The sequence below is a fragment of the Anguilla rostrata genome, chromosome 13 (assembly GCF_018555375.3).
Source record: "Anguilla rostrata isolate EN2019 chromosome 13, ASM1855537v3, whole genome shotgun sequence".
Classification (NCBI taxonomy): Eukaryota; Metazoa; Chordata; class Actinopteri; order Anguilliformes; family Anguillidae; genus Anguilla; species Anguilla rostrata.
Genome location: NC_057945.1, coordinates 18,641,016 through 18,658,046, shown reverse-complemented (window position 1 = coordinate 18,658,046; position 17,031 = coordinate 18,641,016). Strand labels below are relative to the sequence as shown.

The 17,031-nt window shown below is 43.4% G+C and overlaps 2 protein-coding genes across 7 annotated transcripts; both read left to right on the top strand.

Moving 5' to 3' along the window:
• Positions 1–344: 344 nt before the first annotated feature.
• Positions 345–12,558, top strand: LOC135237527 (glucose-6-phosphate 1-dehydrogenase-like). Of its 6 annotated transcripts, XM_064304719.1 has the most exons (13): positions 345–429; positions 3,092–3,213; positions 3,826–3,863; positions 4,766–4,874; positions 5,499–5,716; positions 6,074–6,232; positions 6,527–6,652; positions 6,924–7,017; positions 7,539–7,725; positions 7,879–8,114; positions 8,620–8,696; positions 9,066–9,158; positions 9,656–12,558. In XM_064304719.1, exons 1-13 carry the CDS (start codon positions 360–362, stop codon positions 9,744–9,746), a joined length of 1,620 nt encoding a protein of 539 aa, XP_064160789.1. In that variant the 5' UTR covers positions 345–359; the 3' UTR covers positions 9,747–12,558. The 6 variants fall into 6 exon arrangements, with proteins under 6 accessions (XP_064160789.1, XP_064160784.1, XP_064160786.1 ...); XM_064304714.1 differs by having other exon boundaries at positions 7,539–8,114; XM_064304716.1 differs by lacking the exon at positions 345–429 and adding an exon at positions 635–793 and having other exon boundaries at positions 7,539–8,114.
• Positions 12,559–13,181: 623 nt separating this feature from the next.
• zgc:103759 (U8 snoRNA-decapping enzyme) lies at positions 13,182–16,499 on the top strand. Its single transcript, XM_064306486.1, has 4 exons — positions 13,182–13,618; positions 14,359–14,399; positions 14,703–14,928; positions 15,363–16,499. The coding sequence occupies exons 1-4, from the start codon at positions 13,487–13,489 to the stop codon at positions 15,558–15,560; spliced, it is 597 nt and encodes a 198-aa protein (XP_064162556.1). The 5' UTR covers positions 13,182–13,486; the 3' UTR covers positions 15,561–16,499.
• The last annotated feature ends 532 nt before the right edge of the window (positions 16,500–17,031 follow it).

Below are 17,031 nucleotides of genomic sequence, written 5' to 3'. Positions count from 1 at the left end.
GAATCAATAGGCTCCTAATTGGTGAAAGTGTGGACACCTGGCCACTAAAACTAACCATCTGGAAGATTATGAATAATTCAAAAACAAAGCAAATGATAACGAGTCAAATCTGCGTTGCGTTAATGTTTAAAGAACAAATTATTAAATTAAACACGTGTTCAACAACCTTATTAGGAGCCTATTGATTTACCTGTCTTTCATTTAATCAAAAAAGGCAGAGGTGGGTAACCCGGCTTCAAAGAGTAAAAAGACTGACCATGTATTTGCTTCACCACCATGCACTAAACCAGCTGATTCTAATTAGCATAACTCTTCAGCATGATAGGAGAATTAATTATTGTAATCAGCTGGTTTAGTGCATGTTGGTGGCGCAAATACATGGTCGGTCTTTTTACTCTTTGAAGCCGGGTTACCCACCTCTGAAAAAAGGTCTTTTTATGTAATTCTTTGCAGTTTAGCACAACGAAACAGAATATCAACATGATCATTTTATTTTTTGTGGAAAACAAAGCTATTTCAGACATAAAATGTCTTAATAGGATAAATAATCCCTATTTTTCTTTTTCCCCAAAACTGATGGAGCAATTCTTACGCGTCATACATTTTAGACCCCTCCCACAATCTAATAACATGCCATTCGCTGTGTCGGTAACTTGTCATTTAAAACTCTTCCTGCACTGTGACTGGTCTGGAATTAGAGTAGGCAGGTTTAGAGATTCCACGCCCATCTGTTTTTCATAACTTGAAATAAATGTGGTTATCGCAACAGCAATGGGAAGTAGAGCGAGTACTGGTGAGTTTCTGTCTACCAATAATATCACAGAATTCAGCTCTGCTGTCATCAGAAAGCGATGAACCCGTTTTTGTATGTTTTGAAGCAGTTTCAGGGGCTCCACTAGCAAACAGAGAAGTGGTGGGTCTGTTTCAGAAATGAGGTTTGAGCTCCGCATCTTTAAGCTAGATAACTCGATAGCTGCCTTGATTTATTTTTTGCCATCAAGTTGGCTACTTGCCGATATCGAACGAAATCTGTGATTCAACACGCTTTATTGGGGGAACCCCTGCATGTAAGTAGCTGGAAAGCAACGTGCAATAGCCGACTAGCTATCTGCATGGGGTTCACATGAGATGCACATGTTAGCGTGTTAGCCTGCCAGCTGGTACGTTAGTCTACATTTGCAAGCCGAGTTAACACAGAAGCCCGTTTCATTTTCTCTCTGTTTATAGACGTTGTGACCTGGTTAAATTCCCAATCTAGATAACGTTAGTTAACTCACTCATACCCTGGAAACACACATTAGCTTACGTTTACCAAGTAGCGATAGCTAAAATATCTAATTGTAGTAAAGTAGCTTGCCCTAGCTGTTCAACTGACACGTGTAGGAAACGTAGCTACCTAACGCTGTCGGTTCGCTAGTTTATAGGCTATTTGTTTCATTTAACCCATGGCTTGTCTAACTATGCCCCTGATTTAATTTATAATTATAAGTTCCATTTCACGAGATGGCTTACTGTAGCTTACAGTCCAGCCCTTTCAACACAGGCTGAGTCTTTAAAGACGGATTGAGGATTTTGGTAATAACATTATACTGAAGCGTGTTGTGCAGTGCTCTTATTCGTGTGTGTGCATGGGACTGGTTGACTTTACCTTTCGCTTCTGTGACTGCTGTTTGAGGAAAGTTTCTGGGCAATTGTTCCTTCCTCAGTGATGTCTATCATTATGTTTATTAGCGACGATGGGTAGTACATTTCGTTAATAACTACTGAAAACGAAAGAACGTACATAATCCTGTCGTTTTATATAATAAATGCACATATTTCATTTTCCCTTGGAACTTTAAATGTGGGGTTATCACGCTTTCCGTCACGGTTCCAATTATAAATACACATGTTTTTATTCTATTCAATTCTAATTTCAGAAAAACCTGTCAGTATTGATCGAGAGCCTGGTATGTATATAGTCTCTGGAACTAAGGCATGGTCTATGTAACATCAAAACCTCCGTTTATAGCAGAGTTTACGTGGTCGTTCTAACCATATTCCGTTAAATTTATTAGCGTGTTAAATCCCGGTTTCGCTATGTAGCCTACGCTGGGTACAGCTGAGCTTGAACTGAGGTTTTATTGAGGCTTCTGAATGCTTTGATGCTACTTTTCACACCTATACATTTCATTTAGTTAAGTGCTTTTGCTATTGACTGTGCTAACAAGCACACAAATTGTTTACTAAGCACATGTTGGTTAATATCCCCCCTTGAACGGGTTGACGTTGGTGCAGCTAGCTTCATTAAACTTGTTAATTTGTTTCAGGGCACCTTGAGGAACTAATTATACCTAATAAAAATGATGAATGTCTCTCTCTTACTAATCTGTTTTGGGGCTTCAAGCAAATGTAAAGAGATAAATAGCATAAATCCATATCACTGTACCCTTGTCTGAAAACATTCACTAATTACATAAGGGCATGTGCTTATTGCTGTGAAACACAGATCAGTACTGATCCTCAGTAACTGAAGGCAACAATAAGGACCAGCATGCATGGTGTGTCCCAGCCAGGGTCGAGTTTAGGAATCTCAGTGTAAAGTACTGTAGTAATCAGACCTGTCTTGCAGGGTGATATTGTTAGGATATTTTGCCTCGCAAAGGGGCCTCTCCTTTTGATGGTAATATGACTACGATGTGGAGTTGTAGACCAAAGTTTGTTTCCCCCATCTGGTAAGATACCCCTCACCTTGTCTGTAATTCCCGGTTGCCACAATATAACTTTTACAGTGCTGTTTTGTGTTATTTACTTTTGTTGAGCATTATGGCCTGGTGGTGTGTGTTATGTGGTGTTGCTGTGCGTTAATAACCTAGTTTCCCCTTGTGTGTTGCTGTTCACTTTGTGTTGTTTTGGTGCCAACAAGGACTCGATGCTAAGGTTAACAGGGCACACTGTTACAGCCACCATGGCCAGTGTGTTAAAAGGAGCATGTAGTACTGTTGTAAATCCAGTTAACAGTCCAGTTAGTGCTGATTGTTATGATAACTGCATAGCTATGATCTTTCTTTCTCTCTTCCTCTCTCACTGCCTCTCTCACTTTCTCACTCAGAGGAGATGGCTGCCCTCCCTCTGTCTCGCTCTCAAGTTTTTGGGGAGCTGAGGAAGGAGCTGCATGAGGATCAGGAGTTCCATCATTCAGACACGCACATTTTCATTGTCATGGGAGCTTCGGTGAGCAGACAGTGCTTCATGTGACAGTATGAGCACTCGCCCCAAAACAAGTGTGTTATAACACCCCCAAAGCAAGTGTGTTATAATAAACAAACCCCAAAGCGAGTGTGTTATAGTATGAACACCCCCCCCCCCAAAATTGAGTGTGCTATAGTATAACCCCCCCCCCCCCCCCAAAGCTAGCATGTTTAGTATAAACTCCCCCAGTGAAGTGAGTGTCTTATAGTAAAAACAGCCCCCCCCCCCCCAACACAAGGGTTTTATTGCATAAACCCTCCTCCCCCAAAGGGCGGATGTTACAGAATCAAATGCTTCCCAGAAAGCAGTTATTCTGCTCTGCTGATTGTCTGCTGTAACTCTGCGGAAATTGTGTGAGGAAATTGATGGAGAAATTCATAGCAGAGAATTTGCTGCAATTGATTGCGACAGAGACCTGAAGATTAAGAGCTCTGATTAGCTTACATCAAATGCGTTCTTTTCTAATGACACTTACAGGTCATGTGAGGGCCTTTAAGCCGTGTGCTGTAGGGAGATGCTATCCAGGGTGAAGCACTAATGCTGCTTCTTCTCCATGCGGCTGTGGTAACAGGTTTACATATTGTTTTTTTTCAGGGGGATCTAGCCAGAAAGAAGATTTACCCAACACTTTGGTGGGTGCACTGCCACACACACACACACACAGCAGAACATCACCTCTCACAATGTCACTGTGCTCAATTCCATTATATTCATTTTATAATTCTGTTATAATGAAATGTGTGACCAGAGTTTGGCATGCACAATAATATTGGAGCCATGCTCTCTTCTTGATGATAAAGTATGCACGAGATGAAGCTGTTCAATTGGCTACATTTTCCTTTTAAGTTAACATTTGTTGCATTTTTCCATTGTAAGGTGATGTCCATGCTTGACTTATAAAGGAAAACTTCTAGCATGGTTGGCATTTGTGAAAAATATGTAGGTATCAGCATCAATATCAGCCAAATATTGGTTACTGATATCGGCCCCAGAATTTTCATGTTGTGTACCTCTAACCGTAGTTAGTGTATTTTCTATATACAAGATAAACATCAGTCACTTACTACTTTAACTTCTTGCACACAGTGAGTGGTACCTCATAGAAATACAGTGAGATTTGCAATTGAATACATTGAAACAATAATTCAAATGAATTGTATTTGAATGATATCTTTTACATTCTCAAAGCACTTTATAGCAAAGGGCACAATCTCCCTTCAGCCAGGACCAAGCTTCTATCTGGGTGATGTACTGCATCCATTTTACACCAGAATGCTCACCACAAATCAGTAATTACTACACTGCCCTTCTGCAAGCTTTGAATAAGCATTGCGATCCAATTTTTTTCTAATTGTTTACAAATTCAAACAAATAAAAATTCTGAAAAAGAATTGAGGGGATTAATTTTCATTGGTGGTCCAGTGTTTCAGAAATGATGGTGTGTTTGTGTGTTAAGTCGTATGTGATTGGATAGCTGTGTTTGGTGTTTGTCAGTTAGGTGTGGTGTGATTGGACAGTGTGTTTGTCCCCTCAGGTGGCTGTTCAGAGACGGACTCCTTCCTGAGGAAACGTATTTTGTGGGCTTCGCGCGTTCCAGCCTGACAGTCGAGGCTATCAGGGACGCCTGTCTGCCTTACATGAAGGTGCCGGGGTGGGGTCGTGGGTCATAGATTACATTACATTACATTTATTTGACAGACGCTTTTACCCAAAGCGACGTACAAAAAGTGCATTTCATGGTCATAGACAACTGCTAAACACAGGTTCAGTAAGGTACAATACTTATTTTGTACAGCTATTTCTAGCCAAGAACACAGTTTAGTTCACACAGTGAACACTATTCAGACCTAACCTCTGCAAAGCCAACTATGTAGAAGAATAAGCTACAGTATTAGGACAAATACAAATTACCAAAAGTGCTGGGATGGGGCAACATGTAACAAGTGTCATGAAAAGGGGGGGGGGATTTAGAGTGAAATATACAGCATGGTGGTGGTTAGTCTAGGTATAGTCTGAAGAGGTGAGTCTTCAGGCCACGGCGGAAGATGGGTAGTCAGGGGGAGGTTCGGAGGTTCATAGGTCATGGGGGGGTGGGCGGGGGGGCAGCATATTGTGCTCATGGTACTTTTTCCTTTATGCAGTTTATACAGTATTTTTTATATGTAATGTAGACCTGAATTATTTTTAACTCACCAAATTTCCCTTGCCAAACACTTTGAAATGATGGAATAAAATGCGTTATCACTGTGCGCGCCTCCCTGTCCCAGGTGGCGGAGGTGGAGGCCGACCGTCTCTCGGCCTTCTTCGGCAGGAACTCGTACGTGAGCGGGCGCTACGGCGACGAGGGCTCCTTCTCGCGGCTGCAGGCGCACCTGGGCTCCCTGCCCGGCGGCGCGGGGGCCAACCGGCTCTTCTACCTGGCCCTCCCGCCCAGCGTCTACCACGACGTCACCAGGAACATCCGGCACCACTGCATGAGCACCAGGTACGCCTCGGCCCCCAGCCCTCCAACCCCTGCGACAATAACTAGGAGTCATTACTGTTTTTAACCGTTGAATTGTTATTGCCATGAGCCATTGTTACTTAGCGATTAAAAGAGATGCAATGTGACCTACCTATCCTGTGGTCCTAGGGACAGTGGTGTAGTTGGCTGCTCCCTTTTATTCTGTCCGGCTAGGGTCCGTTTTACAGTGCAATTATCCAACAGCCTCTGTGTTTATGTGCTTGTGTAAGTGAGCATGCTTGCATGTATGTGTGTTCATTTAATTAGATTTTTATTTGTTCACCCATAAAACGGTGTGTGTGTGCTCCTCATAACCCCTCTCACTTCGTTCCTATTCAGGGGCTGGAACAGGGTGATCGTGGAGAAGCCGTTTGGGCGGGACCTGCAGAGCTCGGAGGAGCTGTCCGCCCACCTGTCCTCTCTCTTCAGCGAGGACCAAATCTACCGGATCGACCACTACCTGGGCAAGGAGATGGTGCAGAACCTCATGGTGCTCAGGTATGACATCATGTCTCTTAGTGGTTCTCACTGTGTGGTTCTTTACACTCTGAGGTAATATACTCATATGCAGTATTATAGCTACAAACTCTGAACTAATGTTAACTGTCTTTATAAATACAAGTCTGCCCCCTCAATATTTTTACATCCACAAAGTTTACAATAACCAACCTGAGATAATACAACCAGTACCTCTTTTCTTTTATTTCCTATAAATGCTTTTAAAAAATGAGATTCACCTTTCTTTTTTAATAAGTGAGTTAAGTCTAGGTGCATACTCTCTCCGTCTCTCAGGTTTGGGAACAGGATTTTTGGGCCCATCTGGAACAGGGACAGTGTGGCGTGTGTGGTCCTGTCCTTCAAGGAGCCCTTCGGCACCCAGGGCAGGGGTGGTTACTTTGATAACTTCGGCATAATCCGGTACGAATATTCACTGTTTATCTTCTCGTAAATGTCAAAATGTGTCGACATAAATAACCCCAGGACCCCTGCGGTCATTTACCGTGAAATGTAATACAAGGGAGTGGAATACACGCTGTTCAGTTAAATTACAAATGACCCACTTTTACTTGCTTTACCTGGCTTTCAGTGTGATTAGTACAGCTGTGTTTTTGTATGTGATGTTGAAAACTTTAATTCTCCCTTTTCTCTTCTATTTGCCATTTCTGTTTTCTCTCCCTCCTCCTCCCAGTGATGTCATGCAGAACCATTTGCTCCAGATGCTCAGCCTAGTTGCCATGGAGAAGCCAGCCTCCACCAGCTCGGACGACGTGAGGGATGAGAAGGTAGCATTAGCCAGTGCTAGCAGGTGGGGCAGGGAGGGAGTGATTCTGTAGGCCTGAAACAGGCCAAGGCTAGGAGGCTGAGACTGACTTCTGAGCGCCATTTCTTTCATGGCACTGCATTGCCAGGAGCTGCTCGGCTCAGCAGTGGTGCAGGAGCTCCTGAGAACAAGTTTTACTCAGAGTAGCAGCTTTGAAAAACGAGCTGTGCTAAAGACACGCTGAGACCGCTAACTTTAAGTGGGCAATATAGCTTCATCTATGCCAGCAGCCATCCTACCCTGGGCCTTTCTCATGCCAAACTATTGAAGGTACGCAGAGCTGGGATTGGTTTGCACTTGAATGGGAGAATCCTAAGCTCCTGCTTGATGGGGTACTGTATTGTCTGATAGATGAGATGTTACACCCAGGTCTTGACTCACTCTCAATAAATTTGATTGGCTTACCATGTATCTCTCTCTCATTGGCTTGCCCCCGTGTATTCCTGATTGGCTCAAGCCATTTCTGTCTCTGAATGGCTGCAGGTGAAGGTGTTGAAGTGCATTACTCCCGTGTCTCTTTCGAATGTGGTGCTGGGGCAGTACGTGGGCGACCCCAAGGGGCAGGGGGACGCTAAGCTGGGTTACCTTGACGACCCCACCGTTCCCAAAGACTCCAGCACCCCCACCTTCGCCACCGCTGTGCTGTATGTCCACAACGAGCGCTGGGACGGTGAGAACCACTGCTCTCTCCTTCCTTCTGCCCATCTTTTTCCCCTCCCCCTGCCTCTCATTCCCTTTCTTGGTCTTTCCGTCACTTCCTTTCCTTTCCTCTTTTCTTCTCTTTCCCTCTCTCTCCCTCCTAACCCTGGCCCTTTCTCCCCAGGCGTTCCCTTCATCCTGCGGTGCGGCAAGGCCCTAAACGAGCGGAAGGCTGAGGTGCGGCTGCAGTTCACCGACGTGCCGGGCGACATCTTCGGCGCACAGTGCCGGCGGAACGAGCTGGTGGTGCGGGTGCAGCCCAACGAGGCCGTCTACGCCAAGATGATGAGCAAGAAGCCCGGCGTCTTCTTCAGCCCCGAGGAGACCGAGCTGGACCTCACCTACCACAGCCGCTACCGGGTGAGGGCGGCTCCGCCCAACACGGCCCCGCCCGACCGCTGGGCTGCCGTTGCCCAGGCTGAATAAACCCTGTGAAGCTGTTTGAACGAAGCCTGGACTTCACGTCCATTTGGTGTCTGCTTGGGCTAGCACAGCTTACTCCATGACTCAATCAGCTGGCTCTTAAAGTCTTTCATTGAAGCTCAAAATGTGATGTAATAATCAATGCGTCACATGACCACCACAAGTAAAGCTGTTTTTAAAATGGCAGAAGGCATGGAAGGTAGAAAAAACCTCAGAGAAAGTAGTATTGCCTGGAAGCACCTTCCGAACAACCTGTGTATACCGCAAGCTTTGTCTAAGCACTCTAAAGTACCCTATTCCCTGTCCTTTACAGAGCAAGCTTCGCCTCTGTCTCTTCGGTTTCTTTTAGCTAGCCGACGCGAACGTTCTCTCGCCTCTGCCCTGCAGGTGATAGCGCTCGCGCTCTCAGGCTCACATACTCGCCTCCTCTCTCTCTCCTCAGGACGTGAAGCTCCCGGACGCCTACGAGCGCCTCATCCTGGACGTGTTCTGCGGGAGCCAGATGCACTTCGTACGCAGGTCAGTCCCTCGCCGTCTCTTCGTCTCCTCCTGCATCTCCTGAACCAGGCAGAACTCTTAGCGTTCGTACGCACCGCTGATGGTACACGGTGTCAATGGTACACTAGGCGCTCAAGACTGGAACGGTGTAGTGTAGTGTAATGGGTATGGAGTTGGTCTTGCAACCTAGAGGATGTAGGTTTGATTCCCCGCTAGGACACTGCTGTTGTACCCTTGAGCAAGTTACTTAACCTGCATTGCTTCAGTATATATCCAGCTGTATAAATGGATGCTATGTAAAAAGGTGTGTAAGTCACTCTGGATAAGAGCGTCTGCTAAATGCCTGTAATGTAATGTAATGGAACTTTTACACTTCTCTTTCTCTGTCAGTGATGAACTGAGGGAAGCCTGGAGGATCTTTACTCCCCTCCTTCACCAGATAGAGCGGGAGAAGACTCCCCCCATCCCGTATACTTATGGAAGGTAAGGTCGTTTACTCTCACTGATCCTCAGCCCCCTATGAAGGTGATGCCGTCAGCCTGGCTTGCGCGTACAGTGTGAAGGTTTGCTGGAGTACAGGTGCACTGTAAATGTTCCGCAGCAAACCAGACTGTCAGTCCCACACCTGAACTAATGAACTGTGAATGCAGCTTCCCTCCAGTGGTTTGATGGATGTTGCTATCTTGGAAAGCAGAAATGGTCCCATCACTGCTGTAATGCTGCTGGGCATAATTCAGTTCACACACACACACACACACACACACATGCACAGACTTTTCCCACATACCCCTTAATTAGAAGCATGATTCTTGTTTATGACAACAGTGAGTGAGTGAAAATAAATAGTCATCTGTGATTGTTGGAATGCTGAATGTATTATTCTTTTCTATTGCAATGTTCTCCTTGCTTGTTCCTGACCCCGCTCCTTCTTGCTCTTCCTCTCTACCCTCTCGTTTTTCTGTCGTCCTCTTTGCTCCCAGTCGTGGTCCTCCTGAAGCAGACGAGCTGGTGAAGAGAGTGGGGTTCCGCTATGAGGGAACCTACAAGTGGGTCAACCCCCACAGACTGTGAAACCAAGACCATGACTCTGGAGGGGTGGGGCAGGGGGTGTTGTCAGGGGTGGGGCTGGGGCAGTGTAGAGGGTGTGCTCAGGGGGAGGGGCCAGGGGAGAGGAAAAGAAAGACAGAGAGAAGAAGAGCAAGAGAGATGACAGATGATAATAAGAGCTGTAACTCTCTCCTTCCCTTTCTCTCTTTTTCTCTATGCCTCCCATTCTCATCTCTGCTCCCAAACTATCTGACCTCCACAACTAATAACCACGAGCACATGGACAACTAATAAGCAATGATAATGTATAATAGTGTGAATAGCTGGTTTATATGTAATAATATAAGTCATATTCTTGTCATATTCTTATTGTATTTCAAGTCATAATTAAATAGTCATTATGCTCATTATAGCTACATTATATTGTGGATGAGAGGGAGAAAGAGAGATTGAGCCCAGTTTCAGTCTCATGTCCTCACAAAGCAGAGGGCACACACCTGCTGTGTGAGTTGCTTGCTGGCCAGGCTTAATCCCCTAAAGTCTCAGTGTGTTTGTTACGGATGCTTTATTTAATTTATGTCAGTTACCATGTGGTATTCCCAGCATGAATTCCAAAATATTAAATGGGATGTGTTGCGTTTGAGCTGCAGTCCATGGGCAGGTGTAATGGGAATATACTTTCCCCACCAGTGGCTCAGTGCTGGGACGAAGGTACCTTGATCATCATCATCAATAAATGCAAGCGGAACTTTGCAGCTAATGTCGTCTGTACCATAAGGGTATGGTGTTAAAAGCAGTTCCTCTTAAACCATAGCTGTCAATAGCACAGCCTCAATAGGAGTCTTTTTTTAGGGACAGAAGCAATTTCTTATTTCTGATTCATACCTTGTGTTTGACTGTTCAGGATCACTTTAGTGTTTTAAGTTACTGGTACTCATTCCATAATGAGCCATTTTTTCTGGTGCTGAGCTGTACTGCAGTTTAGTGTAGAGAAATAAGTCTTACTCGAGACCAACCTCATGCAATAGTCCATCTCACACACAGTGGATATTGTGTGTTACCACAGGGTCTGCTGTTGGTATTTGTTTTCACCTTAAGAACAGCAGCAAAGTCAGACCCAAGAAACCAGGTGAAGTGAGTTTACTTTGTAATCAACTGGTTTAATGTATCAATTAAGAGTTGCATAACAGTGAAACCCAGCAGACCCTGCGGTGGCTTTTTGTATTACAGTTCTTGTGTTTATGATAATGAACAGGAATAATAGTTTTATAGAAATGCCTCAGTTTACTGTCATTGGTCTAGTTTATAGGGAGGTAGGGAAAGTGCTTTGAAAAATGTTAATTGCACAAAGTCGTATATATATATATATATATATATATATCAAATGTATATAAATAAGAGGAGAAACAATAGTGCTGGACTTGCTTAGCTTAGGAGGGAATGTGGGAGGGAGGAAGGAGGTGGTTGAACTGAAAGAAAATGCAGGATATGGGGAAAAGAGTGTTTTCAAGATCCCTTTCTGACACCCTCTAATTTCACCATTTAATCTGTCTGCACTCTGATTGGATGGATGGGTTCTTTAACTAATTGCAGTGCCTGCTTAAAAAGTGTCTTCTGTTCCTCCACCCAGTGTGCAAATATTTTATGTCTGTTACATTTACTGCTGGCTGCCCAGAATGCTTCATTCCATTGGTTAACTTCGCATTCCTTTGCCTTTGAAATGCTTTTTTTATTTTTTATTTTTTTAATGCGATGAATCCTGGCTGTAGGCCTGTCCCATGGCAGTGTCATCCTGCATCAGTTCCCCTGTGCTTTAGCACACACTTCCTATTTCACTGCGCTCCTTCCACTCCACACCCCACCAGCCCGGCTGCCATAGTTACTGCTGCCATGGTTACTGCTCTGAAGGGTGTAGCAGCCACTGGTAGACCGCAGTGCACCAGATCGATCAGAGGAGGCGCAGTAGGGTGATGAGGTGGGGGAAGCTCTGCATGCTGAGCCCCACCCTCAGTGACACTGAGGTCCGACACGCCACACGTGCTGCACATGCCACGCACCCTCACATGTCACAGACCCTCTCTTTATATGTTTGTGTGTGCTTATCGTGGCACTCACATCTTTCTTATTCTACATCTCCCTCACTGTGTTCTTATAGGAAATGCTATGCTCTTGCAGCCCTGCAGAAAAATACAGTATTTTTTTTTTTTATTTTAGAGAAGGAAGAAATGTTCACATGCTGTGAGCAGATAACTGCATAACTACCCCAAAGGGAGCACTTAGAGGCCAGTGGTTCTGCTGCCGTGTCTTTGTTTAGTCTTATTTTTGTTGTACTCTTGACTATTGGATTTTGTTTGCACTTATAAGTGTAAAAAAGGTTAGACATTTTAAAGTGATACTTTATTGACACAAAAGCAGGTACTGTCTTGAGACTTAATAAATTAGCTTTTTGCTGCTTATTACCATGTCTGCTGTGTTTTCAGTTCACACACAGTGGGGATGCATGGTGATATCAGGATCATATTTGTGATTGCTGATATAATAGTCTAAAATTAGCTTACCTGTATCGGCCCAATGCCAAGATTATGGGCAAACTGATATGATCAGGCAACATGCATGCCCCAAAGAACCAACATATGTACATTGTGTAAATGTAATGCACAAATAGTATCAAAATCATAGTTATGTATTATTTTTATTTTATCATTTTTATCTGCCAAGCTCGCCCTCAAAGCTATAAAGAGACTGTGTAGTTCTCTAGATGCATGTTCTGCTTAATTAAAGTAAGGAAGTATAAATATTTTGTCCTACAAATTAAACTTTTTCCTTTATAAGTTGATTTACATCTGTGGTTGTCTACTTCTTCCCTGAATGTGGAAACGTGGCTGCATATTTTTATTATGTAAAAAGGGCAGTGTTTGTATTGGCATCACTACATGGCAACAGATGCCAATACAAACAAACAGACAAACATCAGTTATTGATACCAGGTCAGAATTTCCATTTAGTGCATCCTTGGTGTGCATGAAATCCCCAGCCTGGGAGACTGCAGCATTTATAATGGCCCTTGTACCTTGAGGTGCCTGTTTCAGTAATCAAAAAGCAGTCCCACTTACCTTTTAAAATTAGGCTCACAAAGAACTTCATGTTGTATAATTCTTTATGCATTCATCTTCATTTGGTTTTACAGATTGAGTGTTACACAAATTGTAGTACATTATTAAAATTTTAGAAATTTTATACATTACATATCTTTTTTTAAAATTCACGAATATGCATTCTATACTTCAGTTGCACCCATGCAAATTTGTTCATGCTGGCGGGATTTCTGTTACGTTGATGTTCTTTTATTTTGAAAATTTGTCTCGGAAAACTTCAACGGAAGTATGTTCTTATTAGCGCTTACGCCTTCTTGCACCTGGGCTGCCAGGTGTGTGTTCTGTGGGTAGATAAATGTCCTGCTGATTACAAAAATACAAAAATGAACAATGCAAGCTTTCAACTAAAAAGCGGGTCTGCATTTCATAACCTATCAGTTTGTTCTTTTTATTGTTGAGGGAACTCTATTTTGGATGTCTGTTTTTGGCTTGGAGTCCCTGTGATAACACAAACTGGCAACCCCACTTGAAGTACTTAGTGCGCAGTTGTGTGCGTCCTTTCGTTTTCAAGAGAACTGCAGCCAGACCCCTCTCTTCGTTTCTGGCCGTGTGTGCTAGAATATCATTACACATATAAATAATTTTAGGAAACCCAGAAGGCTATTTACAATGGCTGGGCAAGAAATCTCTAAAGACGAATCGTTGTCGCTCAAGGGGTACAGACACGCGTGCCACGTTATGATATATGCAGACACGGACGCCAAACTGTTCGGAAAGATTCCCATTAAGCACATCGTCCTTGTAAGATACTTTTATTTATCATCACGTTTAAATGTTTGTCATTTAATGTGGCCAACTGTCCAGCTTTTGTCCTGGACGACTTTATTCGGGTAACAAGCTAGCTTGCTTGTTTGTTTTATAAACGTTGTCTATCTTTGCTATTCTTAGGTTGCGACTTGCGAGCCTATCTAAAATGCCCTGCGGTTTGTTATATTACCGGTTTGTATGTACTCTATTTATTTGGCAGGCGTATTTAGATTACGTTCAGAATGTGAGCTAGCTTGCCATATACGTAGCTTGTCTTGTAACAGTTTACATATAATATGAAAAGCAGGCTGAGTAGCTGTAACACGCCGATGATAAATCCTCAAGCTGCTATAGCTAGTCAGCTAACCGATAAATTCAAATAGGATAAGTTCAAGTTTACACCTGCGAATGCTGCACCCTGTTCTGCCCCTGGACGATGGCCTATAGAATACAAGTGTCAGGCTATTCTCTATTCATTTGGTACCATTCATTGCATGTACATGGCTATACACAGTAGCTATAACAGTCAAAAGAATCGGTACAGACCGCTACACCAATACAATATGTCCACAACGAATTCTCAAATTCTCTTTGAACTTGTACTTTTACAAGTCTGTGTCTCACTCATTCGCCTAATTCATGCTGCAGCTCTTTATGACAAAGTGGACTTGAGAGTACTTCATCAATTGTAGCTCTGGCCTCTACGTACCTTAACTACACCCTTTCCTTTTCAGATGCAGATGCGTTTTGATGGTTTTCTGGGCTTTCCTGGAGGGTAATCCTTAATAATAATTTGGGTCCTTATAATTTAAATGATCATTCATTTTGCATTAACAGCATTGCATTGACTTCTTGAAGTACTTAGGACTGATAAACATAGCACAAGAATGATTTGGATGGAAAATGTATTATTCGCAAATTAAATTTGTTTATCTCCCGTTTGTCTTCCTTCTTATGTGCAGGTGCGTGTTCATGCATGTGTGTGCGCAACCTCTCTCTTTTACTCAGTATGTTACCTGCGTGTGCATACCTTCTTTCTGCTTTCCTTATGTCTGGTTTACCTGTCTCTCCTGGTCAGCATTGTGAACCCTGGAGAGGAATCCCTTGAGGCTGGCCTCAGCAGGGAATTGTGGGAAGAGATTGGTATGGCCCTGAAGGTGGGGCCTGAGGACCATTGCTCCTCCCGCTTGGCTCTGTCCCCTCCCGACCTTGTGACACATTTCTACACCAAGAAGCTGAGAGAGGAGGAGGTGCGAGAGGTTGAGAGAGCAGCGGTCAGTTCTGCTGCTGATCATGGTCTGGAGGTCTGTACCACGCACTCATAAGAACGCATCACTAATAGGACATGCAGGCTGTCACTGTCAGCATAGAGCAGTGGTCAGTCAGGAGGGCCTCATCCGGCCAAAACTCTGGCCAAAAACAACAACTTGTTTTTAATCTGTAGATCTTCTTGAATTTGCATTCTTATTGGTGCGGCTATGTAGTAGAATGGTTAGGGAACTGGACTGGACTCAGATATTGTGGGTCTGATTCCTAGCTGGGGTGCTGCCTTTGTGCTGTTGAGCAAGGTGCTTCACCTGCAACAGTAATACCCAGCTGTATAGTGGACTGTATTAAAAATGTATCTAATTTGGATAAGAGTGCCTAAATATAAAAATGTAATCCGACATTATTCTAATCTTGTTTTTAATGATTTTCTTTTAGTAACTCCGCTTTCCTCGTTCTCTTTCTCTTTGAGGTGATGGGAATGGTCCGAGTGCCACTGTACTGTTTGAAAAAGGGAGGGGGTTTTCCCTCTTTCCTCTCAAACTCTTTCATCGATTCTGCTCGCTCCCAGCTGCTTGCAACTCTCCGGGTCCTGGGGCTTCTGTCCCAGGAAGAGCTGGAGGCCGCAGTCGCTACGGCGAAGATGATGAGACAGAGCACAGCTCACTGACATCTGCCCTACCCACAGACTTACACCCGCCTACATCTTCATAGGACATCTCACAGACACCACCAAATACAATACATACGTCACAACTCACAGACAGCAAACACAATACATCTCAGCTCACAGACAGCAAACACAATATATACATCTCAGCTCACTAACAACAAACACAATATATACATCTCACCTCACAGACAGCAAACACAATATATTCATCTCAGCTCACATACAGCAAACAATATATAGGCTACATCACATATGTTGCACATCTTGGGCATTTTGTTGTTTTTTGGGCATTTTGTTGTTTTTAACTGTTTGAGTTGTTGCCTTTTTAACAAACACCAAACTTCTATGAAGACAGTATCTGCAACTTGCTTCCCCCTGTGAGTTAAATTGAATGACATGCTAATTGAATCCAGGCATCGGCCTGTAGAAGTAGCAGATGGATAATTTAGTGGGGCCTGTCTGATGGACTAGGAGCGATGTGCTAAAGTGCTGCATGGAGCAGGGCTGCCCAGAGATCTACTGGGCTTGCTTCTTTTCATTAGTTGATTATTATTGAAAATTAATGGTTTTCTGTACATATGGCTGTACATTCGGGAGGATTTTCATTGCTTCAATGAAATGAATGAAATTAAATCAATTTTTCCTTCTACTGTGAGGGTCAAGAATAGGCGTACACTGTTTGTGATTTATTTTTTAATTAATGATATATTTCTTCTTTTACGAATGTGTTACTGGGCTGTTTAATTTCTGACATTGGAGAACACTATTTGGGAAGCAGAGAAACCGAAATAAAACTTTTCTTGGAAGGTAACATGTAGGCTAACCTTTGCCCTTTTTTCCTTCTTTGAAATGAACAATTAACTACAATGATTTAGACACTTCAAATTGAAATTACGTTGAATCAACAGACAATAAAACCAGATTTGTATTTGAAAACTGTTGTCATTGTATCATAAATTGTAAGCCTGTTTTTTTACTGTTTTATGACAGAATACAGCTCCTGCCTATTTCTACGTTTTCCCCTTAACGTTAGGGGAGGTGCTGATTAATTCAGAGGAGTCGTACCACCTCTCCTATAAAGCGCTGGGGGAATGTCAACATTATTTAGGCCTGATTGAACCTATTTAAGAACAGACTAAGCCAGTGATTTCCATTGAGTCAAGAGGGTCAGAAGCCTAGGGTTCCGCTCTGTGAATTTGACATTTTTATGAATTTACATTTTCTAAATGAAGTTCCTAATAGTGGCCACAGGGCTGTGCTGTACTTTTAGTGTTAGTCATGGTCAAATGCTGCAGCAGCTTTTCCTATGTGGCTGAGAGTAAGAGCAAGTTTCACAACTTGATTACGTTCAGGCATACGATCTTACCACTCTGAATCGGCCAATCATCACCACATCTCCCAGGCAAGTGTATGATTGGCTACAGCTCTACTGTCTGCTCCCATCTTTGGCTCTATGGGCTGTAACTGA